General features: G+C 34.5%; 2 protein-coding genes across 3 annotated transcripts; both read right to left on the bottom strand.

The window, feature by feature from the left end:
* Positions 1-1,351: 1,351 nt before the first annotated feature.
* wu:fb18f06 lies at positions 1,352-11,277 on the bottom strand. 2 transcript variants are annotated; one of them, XM_701516.10, is made up of 4 exons: positions 11,230-11,277; positions 11,030-11,124; positions 7,389-7,511; positions 1,352-1,623 (listed from the first exon to the last, which is right to left on the bottom strand). In XM_701516.10, exons 1-4 carry the CDS (start codon positions 11,243-11,245, stop codon positions 1,618-1,620), a joined length of 240 nt encoding a protein of 79 aa, XP_706608.2. In that variant the 5' UTR covers positions 11,246-11,277; the 3' UTR covers positions 1,352-1,617. The 2 variants fall into 2 exon arrangements, with proteins under 2 accessions (XP_706608.2, XP_073780256.1); XM_073924155.1 differs by having other exon boundaries at positions 7,389-7,499.
* A 598-nt stretch (positions 11,278-11,875) lies between these two features.
* On the bottom strand, positions 11,876-24,722 carry si:ch1073-340i21.1. Its single transcript, XM_021466510.3, has 4 exons — positions 24,684-24,722; positions 24,494-24,582; positions 23,631-23,774; positions 11,876-12,197 (listed from the first exon to the last, which is right to left on the bottom strand). Exons 1-4 carry the CDS (start codon positions 24,703-24,705, stop codon positions 12,192-12,194), a joined length of 261 nt encoding a protein of 86 aa, XP_021322185.2. The 5' UTR covers positions 24,706-24,722; the 3' UTR covers positions 11,876-12,191.
* Positions 24,723-25,779: the final 1,057 nt, after the last annotated feature.

Raw genomic sequence — 25,779 nt, 5'->3', positions numbered from 1 at the left:
ATATATATATATATATATATATATATATATATATATATATATATATATATATATATATATATATATATATATATATATATATAATTATTTATTTATTTAATAAGTCATTACTATAACCATTTAGGCTACATATTTATGATATAGTAATCTGACTACTTTTGGAATACATTTAAATTACTTTTATCCTTCTTTTGTGAATAATTTATCATGCATATTAAAAAAAATCCAAATTTAAATATTAAAATGTAAAAAATAATTATTTAATTAAATGTGATCTTGCATCTAGTGTGTAATACACAAAAGTAAATAAATGCAATCATAAAAACAAAATAAATATGGCGGCAGAGCTGGGTAGATTACTTATGACAAGTAATCAATAACTAGTTACAAATTACATCACGGAATTCAAAGTCATTGATCACTTTATAGTATATATGGGAGTAATGTAATCTGACTACTTTTAGATTACATTTAGATTACTTTTGCGTGTCTTTTTGTCAATTATTTATCATGCACATTTTTACCCCCAAAATAAAAATATTACAATTAAAAAAAATAATAATTCAATCTAATATTGCATGTTATGCACAAAAATATTTAATCTCAGTAACCTCATGTTAAAGTTGCACTAATTAAGTAAGTTACTATTCTGCTACCTGGGTTAATGTTACTATTGGATTGCTTACGGTATGTATTTATGGTAATGTAATCTGAGTAGATTACATTTAGATTACTTTTGTGCATCATATTGTCTATTATTTATCATGCTTATTTTTGTTCCTCCTAAAAATGTAAATATTGAATAATAAAAATAAAATAATAAAGTAACTAACAATTACAACTGACATAACTTATTTGTTTTACATATCTACTGTAGTCTACTAATAATAATCTTCTTCTTTTGCATTTTAGATTGCCTTCATGCATCTTTTTGTCAATTTATCATGAAAATGATATCATGAAGGAATATGAACTATTAAATTAGGAGGATGAATTAATGCTACTTATTGCCAAAGTGTAAAACAAATATGAAATCCATTCTGAAGTGATGACAGCTATGTTAAAAAACAGTTTACTATAATAATAATTACTTTATTTTAGGAATCTGATTATCTAATTCAGATTACATGTAATCTATTGCTACCTCTTTCTGTTAATAGATGCATAACAATATAAGTAATAATAAGAATGATAAGAAATAATTTGTACCGAATATGCAATTTTAAAAAGTCAATAATTTATCTACATAAAACCGATTAAAAATAGGCTATATGTATGCATTAATCTGTCTTTAAATCATCTTACACAAAGCCTTTATAGTATTTAACAAAGAGGAAATTGATAGAACTAATTCAGACACAAGATTTTATTATTAAAACTGCATGTTCACAGTACAAAGCTCAGTCTCTGGTATTCCAGTGTTTGATTACAATTAAGCGTTTGCATGTAAGTGGCGCCACCTTGTGGACATCTGGATGTTTTACAGCTCAAAACCATCATGTGATTTATTGTTCCCTCCTGCATCAAATAATATTGCATTCATCTGTTTATAAAAACATATAATAAAGAACTTTTCATTGTGTTCCTGGAGGTGTCAGATGAATCTTCACTCTTGCTTTAGTCCTATGAAAAAGACAGAGAGTAAAGCAAAGGTTAGTTTTTAGATTATTAAAAAAAAACCTTAACAAAAAAATAAACTGATGCAATAAAAAAAAAGTTTTGTTTTAGATATTATTTTGACAAAAATGTTCAGATATTTATCCAAGCACATATATATTTTATGCAGCCTCATGTTAATTGGTTTCTTCGTTGAAATAATGTGATGTAATGTAGAATATAGGAGCTTGAAATGAAGTGAGATTTTACAAATTTACAGTGTTGTGATCAGTCAAATGACAAGATAAAACAAAAAAATAAATAAACAATTAAATATCATATCAACTTGCAATGACATGAGGGAGAACAAATGATGACAATAAAATTATAAGCAAAATTTTGAGAGCATTTGAATAGTAATTTGTGGATGTTTCTAATTTTAGAATTGAATATGTCAGAATTTATATTTGCAGGAGTTAACTGTTGCTTTAAGGTTCTGGAAATAAATTACATTACATTTTTTTATTTTAGTTAAATAATTTTACCATATGCAATTATTTTATTGCAAAAAAGAAATTCTAATTTGTGTTTTTTGTTTTATTTTTTTAATTAGGTGATGTCAGAATTTGCATTTACAGGAGTAATTTGCAACATTTTTAGGAATAATAAATGTAATTTGTGGACGTGGTTCAGAGGTTGACTGTTGCTTTAATGATGAAATAAAATAAAATTTAAAAAATAAAATAAAATAAAAAATAAAATAAAAATTATTTTCCAGAGATGGGTTGCGGCTGGATGGGCATCTGCTGCATAAAAACGTGCTGGATAAGTTGGCGGTTCATTCCGCTGTGGCAACCTCGGATTAATAAAGGGACTAAGCCGACAAGAAAATGAGTGAATGAATAAAAGTTGCTACATTTTAGGGAATAATACATGTAATTTGTGAATGTTTTTTAGAGATTAACTGTTGCTTTAAGGATAAAATAAAATAAAATACAATATAATAAAAACAAAATAAAATGAATAAAAAATAAAATAAACAATAAAATAAGATAAAATCAAAATTGCAACATTTTATGCAATACTAAATGTAATTTGTGAATGTTTTTTAGAGGTTAACTGTTACTTTAAGGATAAAATAAAACACAATAAAAACAAAATAAAATAAAGAATTATTTATTAATTAAAATAAAATAAGATAAAATAAAAATTGCCACATTTTAGGGAATAATACTTGTAATTTCTGAATGCTTTTCAAAGGTTAACTGTTGCTTTAAGGATCAAATAAAATGAAATAAAAAGCAAAATAAAATAAAAAATAAAATTATATAAAAAAATAAAATTAAAAATAAAATAAGATAAAATCTAAATTGCAACATTTTTTTAGGGAATAATACATGTAATTTGTGGATGTTTTTCAGAGGTTAACTGTTGCTTTAAGGATAAAATAAAATAAAATAAAAAAACAATAAAAAACAAACAAATGTTTTTATAAAAAATAAAAAAATAAAATAAACAATAAAATAAGGTAAAATAAAAATTGCAACATTTTATGGAATACTAAATGTAATTTGTGAATGTTTTTCAGAGGTTAACTGTTACTTTAAGGATAAAATAAAATAAAATAAAAAAACAATAAAAAACAAACAAATGTTTTTATAAATAAATAAAAAATAAAATAAACAATAAAATAAGGTAAAATAAAAATTGCAACATTTTATGGACTACTAAATGTAATTTGTGAATGTTTTTCAGAGGTTAACTGTTACTTTAAGGATAAAATAAAATAAAAAAAAGCTTATAAAAATGTATCATATTAGGGAATAATAAAAATGTAATTTGTGGATATTTTTTGGAGGTTAACTGTTGCTTTAAGGATAAAATAAAATAAAATAAATAAATTAAATAAAATAAAAAAATTAAAATAAAATAAAAAATAAAATAAGATAAATTAAAAATTGCAACATTTTACGGAATAATACATGTAATTTGTGGATGTTTTTTGGAGGTTGACAGTTGCTTTAAGGATAAAATAAAAGTACAATAACTCTAATTCTGTATGTTTCCTGATGTTTACAGCTGATATTTTAAAGACACAAATTCCAGAGAGAGAGAAAAGTGTCCACTATATATGACTGTCTGTATTTTCTGTAAGGCCTGTGTGAGGCTCTTATCAGCTGTATTAGTATTACAATGCACACCTTCACTCCTCTGCAGACTCACTCACACACACACACACACACACACACACACACACACACACACACACACACACACACACACACACACGCACGCACGCTTATCACCGGCACACTGTAATATTCTCCATGATTTGACTACAAATGATCCTGAACACCAGCAGACGTCCTGAATAATAAACACTGCACATCCTCAAGTCCATCCACTGCTCCATTCAAGACTTACTATCAGCTAATTATATTGTGTCCAGGACATTTGTCCACATTAAACATGTATGTATGTGTATGCTGGACTACACATTAAAGTTCTTATATTTATTAAAAATCGTATGAAAATATTATATATTTACATTTCTAAAATATAAATGCCTCAATTACATTAAAAAAAACTTGTAGTGAGAAATATTTTGAACAGAAGACATGATTTCTGTTGTAACCTGGACTATTTTCCCACACTGATATGATCTATACTGGCAAAGCAGTGTGTTGTTTTGCTCAATAAAATAACACAAAGATCTCATCTCTCTTTCTGTGTGTGTGTGTGTGTGTGTGTGTGTGTGTGTGTGTGTATGTGTGTGTGTGTGTGTGTGTGTGTGTGTGTGTGTGTGTGTGCGTGCGCGCGTGTGTGAATCAAGTGCAGATATTTTGGACTGTGTCATCTGGGTGTGTCTCAAATGTGTGTGCGTGTCTTGTGTGTGGTAATTGTCGTCTCGCTGCTGGAATGTTGTTTGGGATGAGAACAAATAATAGTAAAACTTTCCAGAAGAACCTGATTAATAGCAACTGTCTGCACAACTGAAACACGCTACTGCACTCTGAAAATAAGGCTGGGTTGTAGTAAATTTGAGTGATACAAATAATGTTGAATTTATTTTTACAATTAAATTTAAATGACACTTTTAACCCAATGGTTTGGTTTGTCCATATTTGACCCAATGGTGAGTTAGTATACAATTAATTTTTAAATGACACTTTTTGTTAACCCAACACATAAGTTTGTCCATATTTGACCCGACATTGATGGTAATTATTTTTAAATTAAATGTAAATGACTCTTTTTAAACCAACAGGTAGGTCTGTACATATTTGACACAATGCTGGGTTCACTTTTACAATTAAATTGAAATGACACATTTTAACCCAACGGTTGGGTTTGTTCATATTTGATCTAACATTGGTGATACTTTTTTCAATTACATTTCAAGTTTTTTCAATTACATTTCAAGAACTCTTTTCAAACCAGCAAGTGGATTCCTCCACATTTTACCCAATGGCAGCTAAACATTCAATTTAAATGACACTTTTTAACCCAGCGGTGGTGTTTGTCTTTATTTGACCCAACATTGAGTTAATTTTTACATTTAAATTTAAATTACACCTTTTAACCCAACAGTGGTTTTTGTCTTTATTTGACCCAGCATTGGTGGTCATTTTTACAATTTAATTTATATGACACTTTTTAAGCCAACAGTTAGTGGTCATTTTTTTTCTTATTTATTATGATTTCGACTTCTGAATCCAACCATTGGGTTTGTTTGTATAAATGACACTTTTGAACCCAACAGTTGTGTTTGTCCATATTTGACCCAGTGATTGGGTTAACTTTTTTTCTATAAATTTACATAATACTTTTTATATCTAACCATTGGGTTTGTCCATACGCTGAACGTTTTTAACTTAATGGTTGAGTGTGTCCATCTTTAACCCAATGTTGGTGTTATTTTCTTTTAAATGGCACTTTTTACCCAAACACTGTCCATATTTGACCCAACATTGGTGGTAATTTTTTCTTTTTCAGATTCAATCTGAATGGCATTTTTAAAACAAAAATGATGTTTGTTCATATAAATGACACCTTTGAAACAGTTGGGTTTGTCCATATTTGATCCAACATTGGTGACTTTTTTCCCCAATTCAATTTAAATTTCATTTTTTAATCCAACCATTGGGCTTGTTCATATAAATGCCACTTTTTAACCCAACAGTTGGGTCTGTCCATATTTGACCCAACATTAGGGGTATTTTTTCCCAGTTCAATCTGAATTACACTTTTTTTAATCCAACCATTGAGTTTGTTTGTATAAATGACACCTTTTAACCCAGCAGTTGTGTTTGTCCACATTTTACCCAACAATCTTTAAATTAAATTTACATTATACTTTTTAATCTAACTATTGGGTTTGTCCAAATATGTTTTTAACCCAATGGTTGAGTTTGTCCATATTCAACGCAACGCTGGTGGTAATATTTAACAAATTACACTTTTTAACCCAACAGTTGTGTTTGTCCATATTTGACCCAACAATTGTGTTAATTTTTTAAAATTAAGTTTACATTATACTTTATAATCACCATTGGGTTTGTCCTTACATGTTTTTGAGCCCAAGGTTTGGGTTTGTCCATATTCAACCCAACATTGTTGGTAATTTTTACAAATTACAATTTTTAACCCAACAATTGGGTTTGTCCATATTTGGCCCAACATTGGTGGTAATTTTTTCCAAATCAATTTTATTTATACTTTTTAATCCAACCATTGGGTTTATCTAAATCCGTTTTTAACCCAATGGTTGAGTTTGTCCATATTCAACTCAACGCTAATGATAATATTTTACAAATGACACTTTTTAACCCAACAGTTGTGCTTGTCCATATTTGACCCAACATTTGTGTTAACTTTTTAAATTAAATTTACATTATACTTTTTAATCACCATTGGGTTTGTCCTTACATGTTTGTGAGCCCAAGGGTTGGGTTTGTCCATATTCAACCCAACACTGTTGGTGATTTTTTTACTAATAGCAATTTTTAACCCAACAGTTGGGTTTGTCCATATTTGACCCAACATTGGTGGTAATTTTTTTCAATTCAATTTGATTTATACTATTTAATCCAACCATTGGGTTTGTTTATATAATTGACACTTTTTAACCCAACAGTTGTGCTTGTCCATATTTGACCCAACAAATGTGTAAAATTTTTTAAATTAAGTTTAAATTATACTTTATAATCACCATTGGGCTTGTCCATATATATTTTTAATCCAATAGTTTGTCTACAGTATACTTGACCCAACGTTGGTGGTCATTCAATTTAAATTACATTTTTGACACAGCCATTGGGTTTATATAAACGAAAATTTTAACCCAACAGTTGTGTTAGGCCATATTTGACGCAACGATTGTGTTAACATTTTAAAATTGAATGTAAATGATGCTTCATAACTCTACCATTGGGTTTGTCCTTACACGTTTTTGAGCTCAGGGGTTGGGTTTGTCCATATTTGACCCAATGTTGAGTTATGTGAGCCCAGCCTTTTTTAGAGTGCACCAAAACAGAAAGACCACACCTGTCGATCAACCTGTTTTACGATACGCTGCTATCTTTCATTCATGGAGCCCAACCCTGTGCCCTCAGGCTCTATCTCCATATCTACATCTCTTGTGCGAGTCTGTCTGCCAACATTACATATGCAACTAATGTAATAAACGCACAACAGCTCACTCCCAGTGCAAACTTTGCTCCTTACACTCATACATTCAGATTCCACGCATGCATTATTACAGTGTGTGCATTAAATAGCAGAAATATTACCGAATCACTGGAGGAGGAGGACTTTCCACCGTCTTTCTTCTTGTGTTCCTTCTTCTTCTTCTTGTCTTTGTCTTTATGTTCTTTATCTTTGTGCTTATCTTTATCCTTATGCTTAGAGTCACTCTGAAACCAAATATAAAACAGCATTCATTAAAAACATCACATATTTTGTGCTTGAAGGACTTTTAAAATCTTAAAAATACCTAATACTATCCTTATACTAATGCTATTGTATATATCAAATGATTTAAAGCTATGTAATGTATGTTGATGCTTATCTGTGCACATGAATGAGCTACTGATGAACGATCCACTTAAATGTGTCTCGGATGATGATTATTAAAATTAAAAAGGTGTGTAGCACCAAAAGTGGCCCATATTATAATTAATTTGAATACTAATTAGGCCATCTATGAATATTATTATTATGTTTTTTATTATTCAAAGGGCCAAATTGTGACCGAGGACAGTTGAACGTGCTGCTCAGCTTGTTATTTGCCTGACAAATGACAACAGACCACAGTTTTTAATTTAAAACTTGAACAGATTCTTATTTTTTTATAATGATATATGATGTAAATATCATAATTAAATAGAAAATGAGGCGAATAACTGTAAGAAAACATACAATCTGACATATGTGAAGTCATCCTTCACTACTGACCTGCTGTATTGTTGGTAAATAGAGAAAACATTTCACAAGTAACTTTAAATCTACATCTTAAACCTCTTTATTGAAACAAAAAATGACGTATAAGAAGGTGTGAAGCACCAAAAGTGGCCCCTATTACAATTAGTTTGAATACTAATTAGGCTATTGTTGTTATCTATGAATATTATTATTATTATTGTTTTTATTATTATTCAAAGGGCCAAATTGTGACTGAGTAAGGTTGAATGTGCTGCTTAGTTTGTTATTTGCCTAATAAATGACCATACACCACAGTTTTTGATTAAGAACTTGAAAAGATTCCTATTTTTTCCAACGATATATGATGTTAATCTCATAATTAAATAGAAAATCAGGCCAATATCTGAAAAAGGATCCACTTTTTAAGAAAAAAAACAAACCTTTATATTAAAATTAATTTGAATACCAATTAGGCTATTGTTGTTATCCATGATTATTATTATTATTATTATTATTATTATTATTATTATGTTTTTTATTATTCAAAGGGCCAAATTGGGTATATGCCGAAGCATGCTAATAGGACTTTTAATTTGCCAGTAACCTAGGTTAAGCGCTTCCAGCGAATTGAATGCCAATGCAAAATCCGTTTAAGGTCTGTTTTCTTTAAAAATCAGCGATCTCCACTAGCTGTGTGATATCCGATTTAAAGTGGGTCTCAGATTGTACAAGAAGCACTGCATTACATTACATTTCCCTGCCATGTCTTTATAATATGAGCATTTATTTTACCCCAGTATATTCAATGGAGCTTCTGCGTTAGCCTGCCGATTCTGACGGGCGCGTGCGAGTAAACGGCTTTTTGTCTCGTTTTACGCTTGAGCAACCAAATAAATGCTAAAGTTTATTTAACTGAATGTATTTTAATGACATTACAACATCCATGCTGTATAAGGAACCGTATAACATGGAAAAAAGTTCACAATAACTGCTCACCGGAAGTGTATCAGCATGGGAACAGCACTAGCTCGGCATATACCCTATTCTGACTGAGAATGGTTGAATGCGCTGCTCAGTTTGTTATTTGCCTGATAAATGACAATAGACCACAGTTTTTAATTAAAAAGTTTAACAGATTCCTATTTTTACAACTGATATATGATGTAATACATTTGTATTTTATATGTCTTTATCCTAAATCTTAAAGAAATATTTTTGGCACATCAGAAAATGTGGTTATAATGACCTTCTAACAAGCTAATCCAGCTAATATTAGTGCTTAAAATGTCACTAAATACAGTATTTAAATCTCATAATTAAATAGAAAATGTCTACTTATTGGAAAAGAACCACCCCTTTCACCTGACTGGCTACAGGCCTGTCTTATAAATACAAATACTTTCGATTCGATATTCAGTACACTCTCAGAAAAAATTGTACAATGTTGCATCAAAGAAGGTACAAACCCTGGTCACTGGGGCAGTACATCTTTATGGAACAGAATTGTAGAAACACATGTGTACCACTGCTGTTGGACATGATTTGCACCATGAGAAAGCAAGATGTCCCTTTGGTTTTTAAAAACTGCAGATACAATATTGTATTTTCATCTCAGGTACAAATCTGATCCATGAAGGCACCACTACAGCGACAAGACACGTTGTACACTTTTCTTTTCTGTAAATATTTTCTCCTGTTTTTATAACTAGTTAGGGAGGTAGGGGAAGAGTTTTAATTTTTATTTGTGTTATTTTATTAGTTGTAGTTAGTTTTATTTGGGTTAGTGTGTACTTTTTGTTTGTTATTTTTCTGTGGGTCCACTCCGAGGTAGCTGGCTTCACGTTTTTGGGTGATATATAAAAAAAAAGACAAATAAAGAGACCTGACACCAAAGGGTCATTAAAGTGATTTTTTTGATCTGGTGATCTTTTATGTTGAGGCTTTGTCCTTAGACCAGGGTCGTAACAAGTGTCAAATGTGTTCCTTCAAGAACTATTTAAAGGCGTTTTGCTTCATTTAAAATGCGTCAATTTATTTTCAGTAAATATTAAACATCAAATACATTTTTAAACAATGTTTCTTTTTGTGTACGGTGTATGCACCTTTTTAATTAACAATAAAACATAAAAAAATACTTCAACATCAATCAAAAGATCTATTTAGCTAAACAAAATGTTACAGAAACACATTCTCCCATCTGCAATATGACACATTTTTTTCTCCAATTTTCACACAATGCGTTTGTAATCATCTAAAAATTTATTAAATTATTTTATTTTAAAATAGAAATAGAATTATGCAAAAGTATTGTAGTGAGATGTGCACAACGTTTATTAGTTTTACAATACTCAAATGTCTGCATTTACACTTTGCATATGCAGGACTTTTGCCAGCTTGCACGCCAAAAGGTGCAGATATCAATAATGAAACTGTATTAATAAGGAAATGCTCACCAAATGTTTATCTAAAATGCCTTAAATGTGTACTTTACAATACCTGTAGTTTTGCTTTAGTAGTTGTTTTGTATTATAGAACTTAATAATTAATGTTTATGAGTTTCTTTAAGCATATGCTTTTAAGTGATGATTCATATAATAATATGGAAATTGTTCATTAAATCCCTTTACCTGTCCAGTCATATTTAACTTCATAGATATTGTAATAAAGAAGGACTTGTTTAACACTTGTAAACCTTTTATATGAAAACAAATGAGTACTTTCATTTTAGTTATACCATAAAAGGTGCAGAACAGTATCATACGAGGTCTTCCCTGTACTATACAGGTACAACTTTTACAAAGGGACAAAACTGTTCCTTAAGGAGCATTATTTGTACCACCGTGTACCTTTTTTTCTGAGTGTAACGTTACGTGTAATTATGAAGGCATAAACCTGGACCACTCATATGATGCTTCACAAACGCTTCATATTATCCTCATTTAGTTTTCCTGTAACTAATTCTGCTGGATCTGTTCACAAATAGGCTATCATATACGCATATACACATTACCTTGTCTTTGCTCTTGTCTTTATCTTTGTCCTTCTTTCCAAAGATTCCTTCCACTTGTTTACCCTCCTTCTTCTTCACCTCCTCATCTCCAACAGCTGGATAAAGATTGACAGAAAACCGCGTTTTTTATACTTAATTAAACATTACGGTTTACCTAATACTTCTAGATTTTGAAAATAAAGTTAATTGTAAATGTTTACCTGCGGCAAGATCCATGATGAACGAGCTCAGTTATGAATTTTCTGATCGACGTTTGTGGAAGATTTCTGTTTTTAATCCGTTGTGCTCATGAATATTAATTAGGTAAACAGAACTCCGTCTATCTGATTCGCTGACGGTCAGTGAGCGACAGGTAGTCGGCGAATGAAGAATCTTTATAAACGCTGGGCGTGGTTCATGAATATAAAGTAGGATGTGTGATTGGCTGAGAACGGAACATAAAATTGCAGACTCATTCAGCAACTTCTCGTCCAGGTAAACCAGTCAGGTGTGCTTTTACGTAAGCATATTTCCTACTCACATTTCAATAACAAGTCCCATGTCTGTGGAGAATACGCCTGTGGTGTGCATATTTAGATAAGAAAACTGTTCTGACTAATAAATAATGCTAATGCTAGCTAGTGCATCTGCTTTGTATTAGTTTGTAGCCTGTATGTCGTGTGTTTCGTGTTTATAAAAGTCTGTAAATGCAATTTGTTCACCTTTAATGTAGGAATTAGGATATTTTTTCATACAGTGTGATTGATTCTAAAATGTTATTAACATGCACATCTCAAATTAAATATGTTATAATATGTTCAATAAAAGGTGTTTTATACTGTAAATAAAGGCAGAACAACTTTGCTCATCTCACAAGTTTATTTTCAGTCACTTTATTTCTATTGGCAATAATGTATTATTAGCAGTATAACAGTACAGTGTAATAAAGATGGGGTCGTCACAGTATACATGAGGTATGTTGTCACAGTTTTAACATCGTGTTGTGCATTGTATATTCAGATGTGATAAATATACATTATAGGCGATATGACATACTAGCTAACATACATAAAATCAATACATTTCCATGATTTAATGACGTTTACATAAACATTTTATTTTTATTTTTTACTAAAAACATTAGTGTGTCAGGAAGTCCTGGTCCAAACTCAGGTCTTCAGCTTCAGTCCTAAAAAACAAAAGAAAAGAGAACAACATTAGCTTTTCACTCTTCTATGAAAAATACTGTATTATGCGGTATCTGGGAGCAAAATAGATGCAAAATACAACAGGTGCAAGATGACAAGATATTGCATAGACGGACGGACAGACAGACAGATAGACAAACAGACATAGATTGATAGATAGATAGATAGATAGATAGATAGATAGATAGATAGATAGATAGATAGATAGATAGATAGATAGATAGATAGATAGATAGATAGATAGAATGACAGACAGATGTACAGACTGACTGACTGATAGACAGACAGACAGACAGACAGACAGACAGACAGACAGACAGACAGACAGATAGATAGATAGATAGATAGATAGATAGATAGATAGATAGATAGATAGATAGATAGATAGATAGATAGATAGAATGACGGACAGATGTACAGACTGACTGACTGATAGACAGACAGACAGACAGACAGACAGATAGATAGATAGATAGATAGATAGATAGATAGATAGATAGATAGATAGATAGATAGATAGATAGATAGATAGATGATAGATAGATAGATAGATAGATAGATAGATAGATAGATAGATAGATAGATAGATAGATAGATAGATAGATAGATAGATAGATAGATAGATAGAATGACAGACAGATGTACAGACTGACAGACAGACAGACAGACAGACAGACAGACAGATAGATAGATAGATAGATAGATAGATGATAGATAGATAGATAGATAGATAGATAGATAGATAGATAGATAGATAGATAGATAGATAGATAGATAGATAGATAGATAGATAGATAGATAGATAGATAGATAGATAGAATGACAGACAGATGTACAGACTGACTGACTGATAGACAGACAGACAGACAGACAGACAGACAGACAGACAGATAGATAGATAGATAGATAGATAGATAGATAGAATGACAGACAGATGTACAGACTGACAGACAGACAGACAGACAGACAGACAGACAGAAAGATAGATAGATAGATAGATAGATAGATAGATAGATAGATAGATAGATAGACAGACAGACAGACAGACAGACAGACAGACAGACAGACAGACAGACAGACAGACAGACAGACAGACAGACAGAAAGATAGATAGATAGATAGATAGATAGATAGATAGATAGATAGACAGACAGACAGACAGACAGACAGACAGACAGACAGACAGACAGACAGACAGACAGACAGACAGACAGAAAGATAGACAGACAGACAGAAAGATAGATAGATAGATAGATAGATAGATAGATAGATAGATAGATAGATAGATAGATAGATAGATAGATAGATAGATAGATAGATAGATAGATAGATAGATAGATAGATAGATAGATAGATAGAAAGACAGACAGACAGACAGACAGACAGACAGACAGACAGACAGATAGATAGATAGATAGATAGATAGATAGATAGATAGACAGACAGACAGACAGACAGACAGACAGACAGACAGACAGACAGATTAAAATAATAATAGATGAATTTTTAAATACATGGAAAATAAAACTGACTGATGTAAAATGTTAAACTTTTGTGTCAAATAACATTTGAGAAAACAAACTGTGAAAATTTACAGTAGGTGAAATAATCCTTAAAGTTCAGGATAACAGATATACCTATACAAAAATAAACAACATCAGCGGAACTTATTGAACTATATAAAAGAACAAGTGATCATGAATGTCATGATGTTAACAGTGATTATTATACCAGCTGATAAACAGGCTGATGGTATCTTGCTGCTTAGAATAGTGGCTTGGTTTAAAGGCACAGCATGCACTTTTCTCCACTAGATGGCGTGTGTTCACCACAAACGAAGGTGTATTTTGAGTGTGGAATCATGGGAGTTGTAGTTTTCATCATTCTCTGGGACTCCTACAGAAATCATGTTGAAGTATTCAACATTTATTATCATGGTACATCAACTTTCTGCGATGAGGTGTCTTTTTAAATTGGTTTTCTAAAACTGCGTCTCACATTTTAACCATCTGTGTCTCGCATTTTTTTACCAATGAACTCTGTGTATCTGCCGGTTAAAAAAGTCAACTCTGAGATAAAAGGAAACTGCTTGTTTTTCATTGTCCAATCACATTAAAGTGGAGGCGGGGTCTCCTCTGGAGTTTATAGCTGCGTCCGAAACCGCCTACTACTCAGTAGGTACTGCATTGAATTTAAATGTACAACTCGGCCGTTAGAAAAGTACGCTCTATACAGTATGAATGTGAAAAGTATGAATGGAATTCGGACGTACTACATCCACCATTTTGTCATGGTCATGCGACCTACCTGCGTCATTTGCATCGCTTCACTCCCATTCATGAATTTGCTCACGGGGCATCATGGGATAGCGCAGCGTGCATGGGATGCGCACTTCAGAATCTCGCCGGAAGTAGTAAGTCATCCGGGTTCTTCTCGCCGACTGATTTTCGAATTCTATGAATTCGGACATACTACTCGGCTCGCATACTGATTTTAGCGTACTAAATAGTATGGAAGTATGCGGTTTCGGACGCAGTGATTCTTCTCTGACTCTACAGCAATAAGGCTAACTTATGGGCCTGCTCTCTTGGTCTCTCTCTCCCTCCCCCTGTGCCTCTCCTTCTACCTCTGGTAACTTTAATTTTACATTTAGGCCCAATCCCAATTCCAATTCTATTTTTGTACCCCTTTTTTTGTACTTCAAAATGTACCTCTTAGAATTGCGACAGCACTACAGCACACGTCATCATATGTCCTCGCCATTTCTTGCTTTATATGAAATCAGACAATCGCGACTGATGGAGTGATTCCAGTTGGGCTATTTTTTAGTATTTCTCTTCAGGAAATCACTGAAGGCATATAATATGTTATCATGACAATTTAATGTGGCAGAAAGTTTGTAATACTGTGCATTTAACACAGTGGCCACACTCATCAATGTAAACACACAAAAACAGCATTAACATTACAGCAGACACTGTAAAAAACTCAATGGGCTCCATTTTGACGGTCCATGCGCAGAGCGCAAAACGCAGGGTGCAAACGCTTTCAGGGCGTGTCAGAACGCATTTATGCTAATTTAAGGACGGGAAAATCCGCTTTGCGCCGTGGCGCATGGTCTAAAAGGGTTGAGTTTATTTTCTTAATGAGTTATAGGTGTGTTTTGAGAACAAACCAATCAGAGTCTCATCTCCCATTCCCTTTAAGAGTCAGCTGCGTCACGCCATAGGCGCATTGCTATTAACATGACGTAAAGTAAGTTCACTTTCGCTTTTGCTCTCGTGGATAGGGAAACCTTACCGCACAGACATCAGTTAGCCTATAAATAATTAATTTCGTTTGTTAAGCGCAAAGATTTGTTTCAAAACTATTTCTAAATTCAGTTCTAATTTCCAGCAAACGAATAAATGAACAATAATAACAAAGTGTGGTCAAAATACTGAGTTATTTCCAAATACACCTGCCATGCCCCATATGGTCTAAAACCTGCAGGTGGACAAATCTAAGTTGTTTTTAATAAAACAAATATAAATATGGATATAATAAATAATACTGCTAATAATAATAACATTATACAAAAGCAAATAATGAATGAACTGAAAAAGCCTCCCGAGATGAAGAAAGTATGAAGGCAGTGGTTTTTAAATTTATGTAGGCTAGAAATTAATATGCTTTGTAATATTTTAATCATTTATATCCTATATATATCCTTATTATATATATCCTTAAGATATTATGTATTTTTCATATGTAAAGATATTTGCGTATTGCTCTGCATCTTGTGTGTAGTGTGTAACCCAGGCGCACTTTGCGCCAGACAATATACTTTGTTCTGGTCTAAAGATCAGACTATTTACAGTTTCTCAAAATAGCAACGCGCCAAAACACGCCTGCTTTTTTAGAGCAGAACGCCTATGGGCGCACATTTGAGCGCAAATGCATTTGCTATTTAAACAGTGTGGTGCAACACCTCAAAATGACTCTTGCGCCAAGCTTAAAGTAGCAAAAGACTATTGCGCTGCGCCTTGCGCCATGCGGTTTATGATAGGGCCCATTGACAGCCACTAGACTTTTCTGTCAGGGAATTCAAGTGTTACGAGTGTCAGAAAGTCGTGGGACTGCTGTACAGGAGTTATGATTTGGGATTATAGGTCACGAAATTTAGTGTTTTTTTTTTTTAAAGCATGACGGTAAAACATCAACGCGGTTATGAATATATTAAAAAAATTTGTAATAATGACAAAAAAAAAAATATATATATACTAATTTGTGGATCTCCTTACTTCCGGGTGCAGCTGTTGCTGGGGTATTCTGGGAATTCTTTCTCACCCCTTGGTTGCAAGTGTGGTCCTGAAAAGTCTTCGGCTGCGTCAGAAACCACATACTTTCATACTATATAGTAGAGCTGCACAACTAATAGTTAAAAGATCGCGATCTCGATTTGACCCCCTAGACCACAGGTGTCAAACTCAGTTCCAAAAGGGCCGCAGCTCTGCACAGTTTAGTTCCAACCCTAATTAAACACACCTGATCAAACTAATTGAGTCCTTCAGGCTTGTTTGAAACCTACAGGTAAGTGTGTTGGAGCAGGGTTGGAACTAAACTGTGCAGGGCTTCGGCCCTCCAGGAATTGAGTTTGACACCCCTGCCCTAGACGATCTTAATCCAGCATTTCTACGATTCTGCCAATCATATTTTCAAGTTCAGGAGAGAAGAAAAGGCGGCTGAGCGAGTCTTTTCATTGTTTCACACACGTTGCTCAGTGACATGGACACCTCCAAATGATGTTGAATGAGTCGCATACTGTATTTATAAGGAATAATTCACCTAAAAATGTCACTTTTGTCTTCATATAATGATGTTTTCGCGATCGGGATATCACACGTGACGTGAGCTGCTGACTATGAGCTGTTATCACAGAGAGGGTGCGCACGAGTCTACTTTAATGAACAGAACCTGCATATGTTGCGAGTAACAGGTAATACAGCTGTAAATAATATTCAGTTTGTGGCACAGAGTGATCGTTTGGGAGCCGCACGCGAAGTATGAACAAGCACTTAGCAGTCAGAATGAAACCGAAAGTGTGCACGTCATTTAAATGATCATATCGCATTATAGAGTAATGATTACGGCAAGCATTTGATGTTTTTTTCTTTCATAGCGAACACACGGTTGTGCATGAGAATAAACGTTTACAATGTCAGTATAACTACTCTAGCCTATATATTGTTGAATATAATCTGATAATGGCAAATGTCTGATTTTACCAGTGAATTAAATTGTCTAATATGACAGATTGCAAGCATATATCTCAAACATAATAATTCAACATCAGAATTATTGTAAGTAGAATAGAATTATTTATAGAAACTAGTAGACCTACACATAATATTATAATCGATGTTGTGCCATATGTTTGTTTTTACCATACCTTTATTCTACATCTACAGAATCGTGATCTTTATTTTAAGCAAAAAAAAATCGTGATTTTCATTTTAGCCAGAATCGTGCAGCTCTACTATATAGTACGCTAAAATCAGTATGCGAGCCAAGTAGTAATGTCCGAATTCATAGAATTCGAAAAACGGTATGCGAGAAGTACCCGGATGACTTACTACTTCCGGCGAGACTCACCGTATTTGGTTACACTGAATATTTCGCTGATACTCTTAACCAGCTATTGTTGATTTTGTTGTAAAGCAATTTAATTTTGATGTTTCCAGATATTGTGTGACGAGCTTCGTGCTTTTATTTGGTCTTGATCTTGACCATATTTTCAATCACATTAATTTGAGGGCATTTTGCTCGAGGAGAACTCAAACTGAGCACATCAATCCTTTCATCAATGACAAATGCAATGTGTTTTTGCTGTCTGTTGTGCCATTTGCTGTTTTCAAATACAGGATCTATAGAGAAAAGGTTCACGTCTTCTGATCTACTTCAAGAGAAGAGCAGGGATTCCCTGCATTCCTCAGCACCTATTCGTGTGGGGGCATGAAGGACTATTTACATTTGCATATAAGCAGTGCAACACCATTCGAATGAAACCTCTCACTAAGGGCTGAAGGACAACAAAGACTGACCAACCTTATTCCTGCAACCAGCCTGGAGAGGAAGTCCGAAGATGACAGCGGCACACATCACAAAGCATATTTTCATCATTAATGTCACCTTTTTGCCTCTTTATGCGTCACAACGGTGCCAGGGGAGGATTGTAAGAGGCTAAATTATCATATGCATTTGTTTATATGACAAAGCATGTCTTTTTGACTCAAGAAGGTCCATACGGACTCCAAAGGCAGATACTGATAACATCAGGGCCTGATAAGTGGACTTTGGGGGTTTTATGATGTGGTCACATGTTGATTGGTCAGTTTGAATGTCTCAGCATTTGGGCTTTAGGCCCCGTTTACACTAGTGCGTTTTAGTTTTAAATCGGCGTTTTAGAATAAAATTGATCTGCGTCCACACTAGCGTTTTACTCAGCGTTTCTGAACTGCTCTCCATCCACACCAAAACGCTGAAAACGCACATCACGTGACCACACTCCCCTAGTAGCAAAGAATTCTGGCCCAGATTTGGCATAAAGCTGGCACAGCAGGCATTCATCCGGCACTGGCATACAGCATGTGGGCCAAACATGGCCCGGGTTTGGCAGAGGTGGCACCGTCTTTAAGGCGGCAGACAAGATTTGGGCCAGATGAAAAACGTAGTATTTGGCCCAGATTTAAAAATGTGATAAGTGGGCCATGTGTGTTTGGCCAGTCTTGACCCACATTTAAAATACACTAAAATCATTTTTGAGTAAAGAAAAAAAAATTCTACCAATCAGGTCACTTTGAGAAAAAGCGTGCCCATAGTGTGCCTAAAGCGCATCACTCCATGGGTTTATCAATTTCATTGCAGTCGTGACACACCAACCTATCTGGCCCAGTTCAGGCCCAGTTATGAGTTATTAACTTGGCTGAGGCTTTGCCCAGATATGGTCCATGTTTAACCCTTGTCTGGAAGCCAGATTTGGTCCAGTCATGTACCGTAATTCACTGCGGCATGTGGGCCAAGCAAAACCTGATTGTGTGGGCCAGAGCTGGGCCAGAGAAATTTTGCTATGTGGGTCACACACACACTCGGGCAAGCGCTGCAGCATTTCTACCCAGAGGAGAGCTGTGCTGCTCGGACTTCTCATCAAGCATCTCCCGCTGCATCTATTCTCACTATATTTATTAAACGTGACATATAATTAATCCTGTTGTCTATCCCTGCTAAAAAAATCCAGCTTAAACCAGCCTAGGCTGGTTGGCTGGTTTTAGTTGGTCGACCAGCCTGGTTTTAGAGGGATTTTGGCCACTTCCAGGCTGGTTTCCAGCCATTTCCAGCCTGGTCTTAGCTGGTCAGGCTGGGAGATGACCAGCTAAAACCAGCTTGACCAGCCTAGCCAAGCTGGGAGTCCAGCCAAAACCAGCTATATCCAGCTTAAACCAGGCTGGTCAAGCTGGTTTTAGCTGGTTTTAGCTGGTCATTTTCCAGGCTGACCAGCTAAGACCAGGCTGGAAATGGCTGGAAACCAGCCTGGAAGTGGCCAAAACCCCTCTAAACCCAGGCTGGTCAACCAGCTAAAACCAGCCAACCAGTCTAGGCTGGTTTGAGCTGGATTTTTCAGCAGGGTATCTAACGACATATTCCCCGACTTCGGTCTTTTGAATCGATTACTTGTTCTCAGGTAACGTGTTTTGGCTGAGCGCAAAGATAAGTTAATAATTAAATGTAACCACGAACATTCTGTATATTGACTGATCGCTTGCCTTTATTTCCTATAATGTATAAACTTATTGTGCGATATACTTTCATAATGGCTATTCTTGTTTATTAAAACTGACATTCAGCAAAGCAGAGGATACGTTTCGTATTTTCAATGAGAATGAAAGGAGGCAGTGATGTTATATAGGCTCTGTTTTATTATAAATATCCACACAGTGAAGATGACGCTCATATATGCAGCACAATGCCTCAACATTTCTGCTGTCTGTTAAATTGTTAATATCAAAAGGAAAATAGCAGTTCCCTAAATCATGCTTTTATTTTATTGTTGAGAAAGTGAAACAACGTAGCCAGGATGATGTGAGTAAGGTTATACAGTACACTGTTCCCTTTGAAGATTTACCGACATGTCCTCGAGGGTCTGTTTTTCATATCAAACTTGCGAAGTCTGAATTTACAGGGAGAGGATACGAGACTGAACTGTGTGTGTAGGCTACTTAATATTGAGGAAAAGCCACAATTGTCTCCGTTTTTCCCCATCCACACTGAGACAGAGCAGCAGCGTTCTAGGATGAAAACAGCATCTTTAGCATTTTCGGCGCTCGAAAACTCGGCAAGTGTGGACGGATGGCGTAACCGTAGCAAAACTTATGCATTTTTTAAATGAAAACGCATTAGTGTAAACGGGGTCTTAGTCACATGGTCAAGAAAGATACAAAATAGGTGTAAAACTCTTCTCAGTCTCTTTTCCTGCCCTCGTCTTTTCCTGCTCTGCTCCTCTCCTCCTCTAGAGTCTATCTTCTCTGACTCTACTGCAATCAGGCTAACTTCTGGGCCTGCTCATTTTGACTCTCTCTCCCTCCCCCTGTGTCTCTCCTTCTACCTCTGGTAACTTTAATTTTACATTTAAGCTGGGTACAATTATTATCATATGTTTTATCATTTCATATTTGATCATTTTATAGTTATTTTGTAATTAATTCAGTTGTAACCATAGAGAATTATTGTTAAATCATCTCATTATGAAGTATTTGTGAATTACTTTTGATTTAACATCAACATTTAATTGTTCCATACTGCAATACAATACAATCAGGTAATATCAACGCTCTCCCACATTTATAGCTATTAATGCTGCCATTATTTCTGTTTTTGGTATGAGATTGCAGAAGAATGGTTTGACTAGGAATGTACAGTTTTTTACCATCATGCTGATCACTTTTTAGTCGCTTGGCAGAACTACAGTTCAATCTGCTGTGGTTAAAACCCATTCTTACATGGGAGAAACGCTTAATACTTTATCACCTGTGACTCGTTTGTGTTCTGACCACTTGTGCTTGGCTGCACACTATATCAATAAAGTGTTTAGACTTTTAAAAACACTGTAGAAAAACACTGAGCCACTAAACATGATGTTCTTATGATGTTTTCCGACAGGAGGAAAACACGAATGACTTTCAAACACTCTAGATAAAGTCTGTGTTAGTTAATGCAAGAATATTGATGAAATCCAGCATAACACTGTATGACAACGCTTCAGATGACTGTTCTAGAGCCCACAGCTAATCAATCTGGCAGATTCTGGAGTGCATTACAGCTCTAAATATAAATATAAATAATCTTAAATAAAACAAATGCATTTATAGAGATGGTATATAAGTATATAACTTTACTCACATGGGAAACGGAGGTGAATGGTTTGTGAGCACAATTAAATGCACTCAGCATGTCATATCATCTGATAATCGTTTGAAGTAAGTCCAAAAGGCAACTGACTGTGTAAAGCCACATAAAACAACACAGAAATAGGATGAATATGTCGAGATCAGAGGCTAATCTGCAGGACTCAGCTGAGGTGACGTGATGGCCACCAACGAGACCTAGCTGTCACTCAAGTGGCCACGCCCTTAAATATGCAAACTGTCAGGGTTCTGCCACTCTGGTCGTGTAAATTCTTGTTTTGGTGGCAGAGCTCGGACACTACCTATGTCTGGTCCTATTTCTGTCTCTGTGTGCGCGCGCGCGCCGTCGTGGGTGTACGAAGAGTGTGCGCGCTCCTGCTTGACGCGGCCGCGCGCGAGCTCTGCGTCCCTCAGACGCGTGCGCTCTTGTACTCGTGTTTGTGTTTTCGTCTGTCAGCAGCATGGTGTTTCATTCCCAGCGTCTCAGTCTTGTTGGTTTCGGTTTTGGTCGGTGCTGGGATGAAGCATGCACGCTGCGTGTGTGAGCGAACAGTGAGTGTTTTCATGTATCGTGTGCTCGTGTCTTGCGTCTTTTGTCAAAGCACGTGGCTCGGTGTTTACATTGTGGTCACGTGTTTTTGTCGTGTGCTTCAGTGTTGCGTTATATGAGCGCATGGTTTGTATTGTCTCTCTGTGTCATGCGCTCTCCCGTCTATTGTCTAGTCCCACCCTCCTTGTTAACCCATTATTAGTTAATTGTGTTCACGTGTGTCAATTTACTTTTTGCTTTATATTCCCCCTCATGTCTTCAGTCCTTTGCCAGTTCGTTGTCTACACTCCCCGTGTTCCTGCTCCAGTCTTGCCTTGTCTTGTCAGTCCAGCTAAGTTTGTGTGTTTTGTTAATGTTTTCCCCCTCGGGGTAGTTTTGTTTTGCCTTTTGTTTTTACTTTATTATTAATAAAACCCAATTATTGTTTGCACTTGAGTCCTCGCTCCCTCATCCTTCCTGAAACCCTGACACAAACTTAATATAACTTAATATAAAGGAAACGGATGAGTTATAAAAAAATTCACCCCCTCACAGTTGTCATGAAGGGTAATAAAAGCTGTATGAAGCAAAATCTTTCTTTGTACCAGGCTGTAAACACCTTTTTTTTACATTTTTTTTTTTTTTTATGAATTGCTGTTTCAGTTACTTCCATATTGGCTTCCCGAGGGAGAGCAGGAGGTTGCTGCTTGGTATCGAGTCATTAATTGTTATCGGCCAATACCGATCTTTAGCCGATCGATCGGAGCATCCCTAAATTGCTTATTTTCATCCCTTTAAACATTCTTCTACTCAAGTCTACTCAAGTCAGCAGCATATATTTTTGCATATTTTAATTAAACAAATCTTGCATATTGTGCCTTTAAGAAGTCAGAGCTTTAATATGTCTGACAAGATTTATATGTTTATGAGCTAGTGGTTAGCACTGTGGCCTGACAGCAAGCAGGTCAGTGGTTCAACCCTGTGCCTTCCGCCTCTATATCCATATCTACATCTAGGAGTCTGTGTGCCAGCAGCTTCACACATGCAACTAATGTAATAAACGCACAACAGCTCACTCCCAGTGCAAACTTTGCTCCTTACACTGATACATTCAGATTCCACCCATGCATTATTACAGTGTGTGCATTAAAACTACAGCTGCACGATATTGGAATAAAAGACATTGCATTATTTGATTTATTTCATTTAGCAATATTGAGTATAAAGAAATGAATAGCTCTATTTGGAAGGTATTCATAATCGTAGATATTATGAGTGCATATGCATCTAATAACCCATTCAAAAGCATCGATAAACACAGTAGAGCAAGGCAACAGTTTAATTAAACAATGCTTTATGGTTTTAACTATCAAATGTAAAATAACACTGCACATATATACAATTAAAGTTGAAAATATATGATGATGTAAAAGCAGAAATATTACCGAATCGCTGCTGGAGGAGGAGGAGGACTTTCCACCATCTTTCTTCTTGTGTTCCTTGTCCTTCTTCTTCTTGTCTTTGTCTTTATGTTCTTTATCTTTGTGCTTATCTTTATGCTCCTTGTGCTTTTTGTCTTTATCCTTATGCTTAGAGTCACACCCAATATAAAATGATATGCATTAAAAATAACATCACATATTAGGGACTTTTAAAACCTTATTAAATCCTTTCTGTTAAATGTATTAATTGGCTTAAAGGGTAAATAAAAGGTGTTTATTTGTGCATATGAATGAGATATTAATGAAGGATCCACTTAATTGTGACTCAACAGATGATTATTAAAATTCTGTGACTCAGTATCTATAACAGTGCAATATTTCCATATGCAAAGTTCTGCCCAGGAAACACATAACCTTCTCCTAAAGCTATTTTTTTTTATATATATATAACCTAAAACTAACATTTAACATTCTTTTTAGGTTATTTTATGGTTACAGTTTAATATAACCTTAAAAGAACGTTCACTTAACGTTAGTTTTAGGTTATACATTTAAAAAAAAATAATCTAGCTTCAGGAGAATGTTATGTGTTTTCTGGGGAGAACTTTGCATATTGAAATATTGCAGTGTTATAGATGCAGTGGAAAGTTCTGGGAACCAAGAATTGTATTTAAGGTCTGATCTTATAAACTGAAATACTTCCTATATTCAGTATGTGTGGTTATTAAAAATAAAACTGGACCACTCACTCATAAGATGCTTTACAAACACCTCATATTATCCTCATCATTGTTTCCCCTGTAATTCTGCTGGTTCTGTTTAATATAATAATAAATAGAGTATCATATACAGTATGCACACATTACCTTGTCTTTGCTCTTGTCTTTATCCTTCTTTCCAAAGATTCCTTCCACTTGTTTACCCTCCTTCTTCTTCACCTCCTCATCTCCAACAGCTGGATGAAGAAGTAAACCGCGTGTGTTTTATACTTAATCAAACATTACGGTTTATTTAATACCTTTAGATTTTGAAAACAAGCAAAGTGTGAATGTTTACCTGCAGCCAGATCAAAATCCATGATGATCGAGCTCAGTTATGAACTCTGATCGACGTTTGTGGAAGATATTTGCTTTCAACTCATTGTGCTCATGAATATTAATTACGTATCCTGACGTCCGTCCATCTGATTCGCTGACGGTCAGTGAGCGACAGTTAGTCGGCGAATGAAAGAACCTATAGATACACTGGGCGTGGTCATAAATATTAATTAGGATGTGCGATTGGCTGAGAACGGAACATAAAATTGCAGACTCATTTCGCAATTTCTCGCCCAGGTAAGCCAGTCAGGTGTGCTTTTACGCAAGCATATTTTCTACTCACATTTCAATAACAAGTCCCACGTCTCTGGAGAATACGCCTGTGATGTCCATATTTAGATATGAAAACTGACTAATAAATAATGCTAATGCTAGCTAGTGCATCTGCTTTGTATAAGTTTGTAGCCTGTATGTCGTGTGTTTCGTGTTCATAATAGTCTGTAAATGCAATTTGTTCACCTTTAATGTAGGATTTGGGCTATTTATCATACAGTGTAAATTGCATACAGCGAATTTTGATTGATAGTAAAATGTTACCATGCAAATCACATATAGGAATTAAAATATGTTATAAAATGTTAAATAAAAGGTGTTTTGTACTGTAAATAAAGTCAGAACAACTTTGCTCATGTCACAAGTGAAATTTATTTTGAACTTATTACATGTATTATTAGCAGTATAACAGTTCAGTGTAATAAAGATGTGGTTGTCACAGTATATATATGAGGTAAGTTGTCACAGTTTGAACACAGTATTGTGCATTATATATTCAGTTTTGATAAATACAGTACATGCATAAAATCAATATATTTCTATGAGATAATATTTTGGATGTGTTAGATGCTTTTTAATAGCTTTAAAAAACTATTAACTCAGATTAATTGCATAGAAGCTGAAAACTTGTAGGAGATTGACATATATAGGCATGTACGAGTACAGAAATTGTAGTATAAAGGACAGGGTTTACAAAGGGTTTTCTAATTTAAGACTGGGAGTTTAACTACTAGAGAAAAAGCAATTGTGCAGTTTCCGTTTATCGACTGAAAACCTTACAG

This window comes from Danio rerio, chromosome 15, assembly GCF_049306965.1.
Source record: "Danio rerio strain Tuebingen ecotype United States chromosome 15, GRCz12tu, whole genome shotgun sequence".
NCBI lineage: Eukaryota > Metazoa > Chordata > Actinopteri > Cypriniformes > Danionidae > Danio > Danio rerio.
Note: the sequence above shows the minus strand (reverse complement) of the source record. Positions and strands in the feature narration are given on the sequence as shown.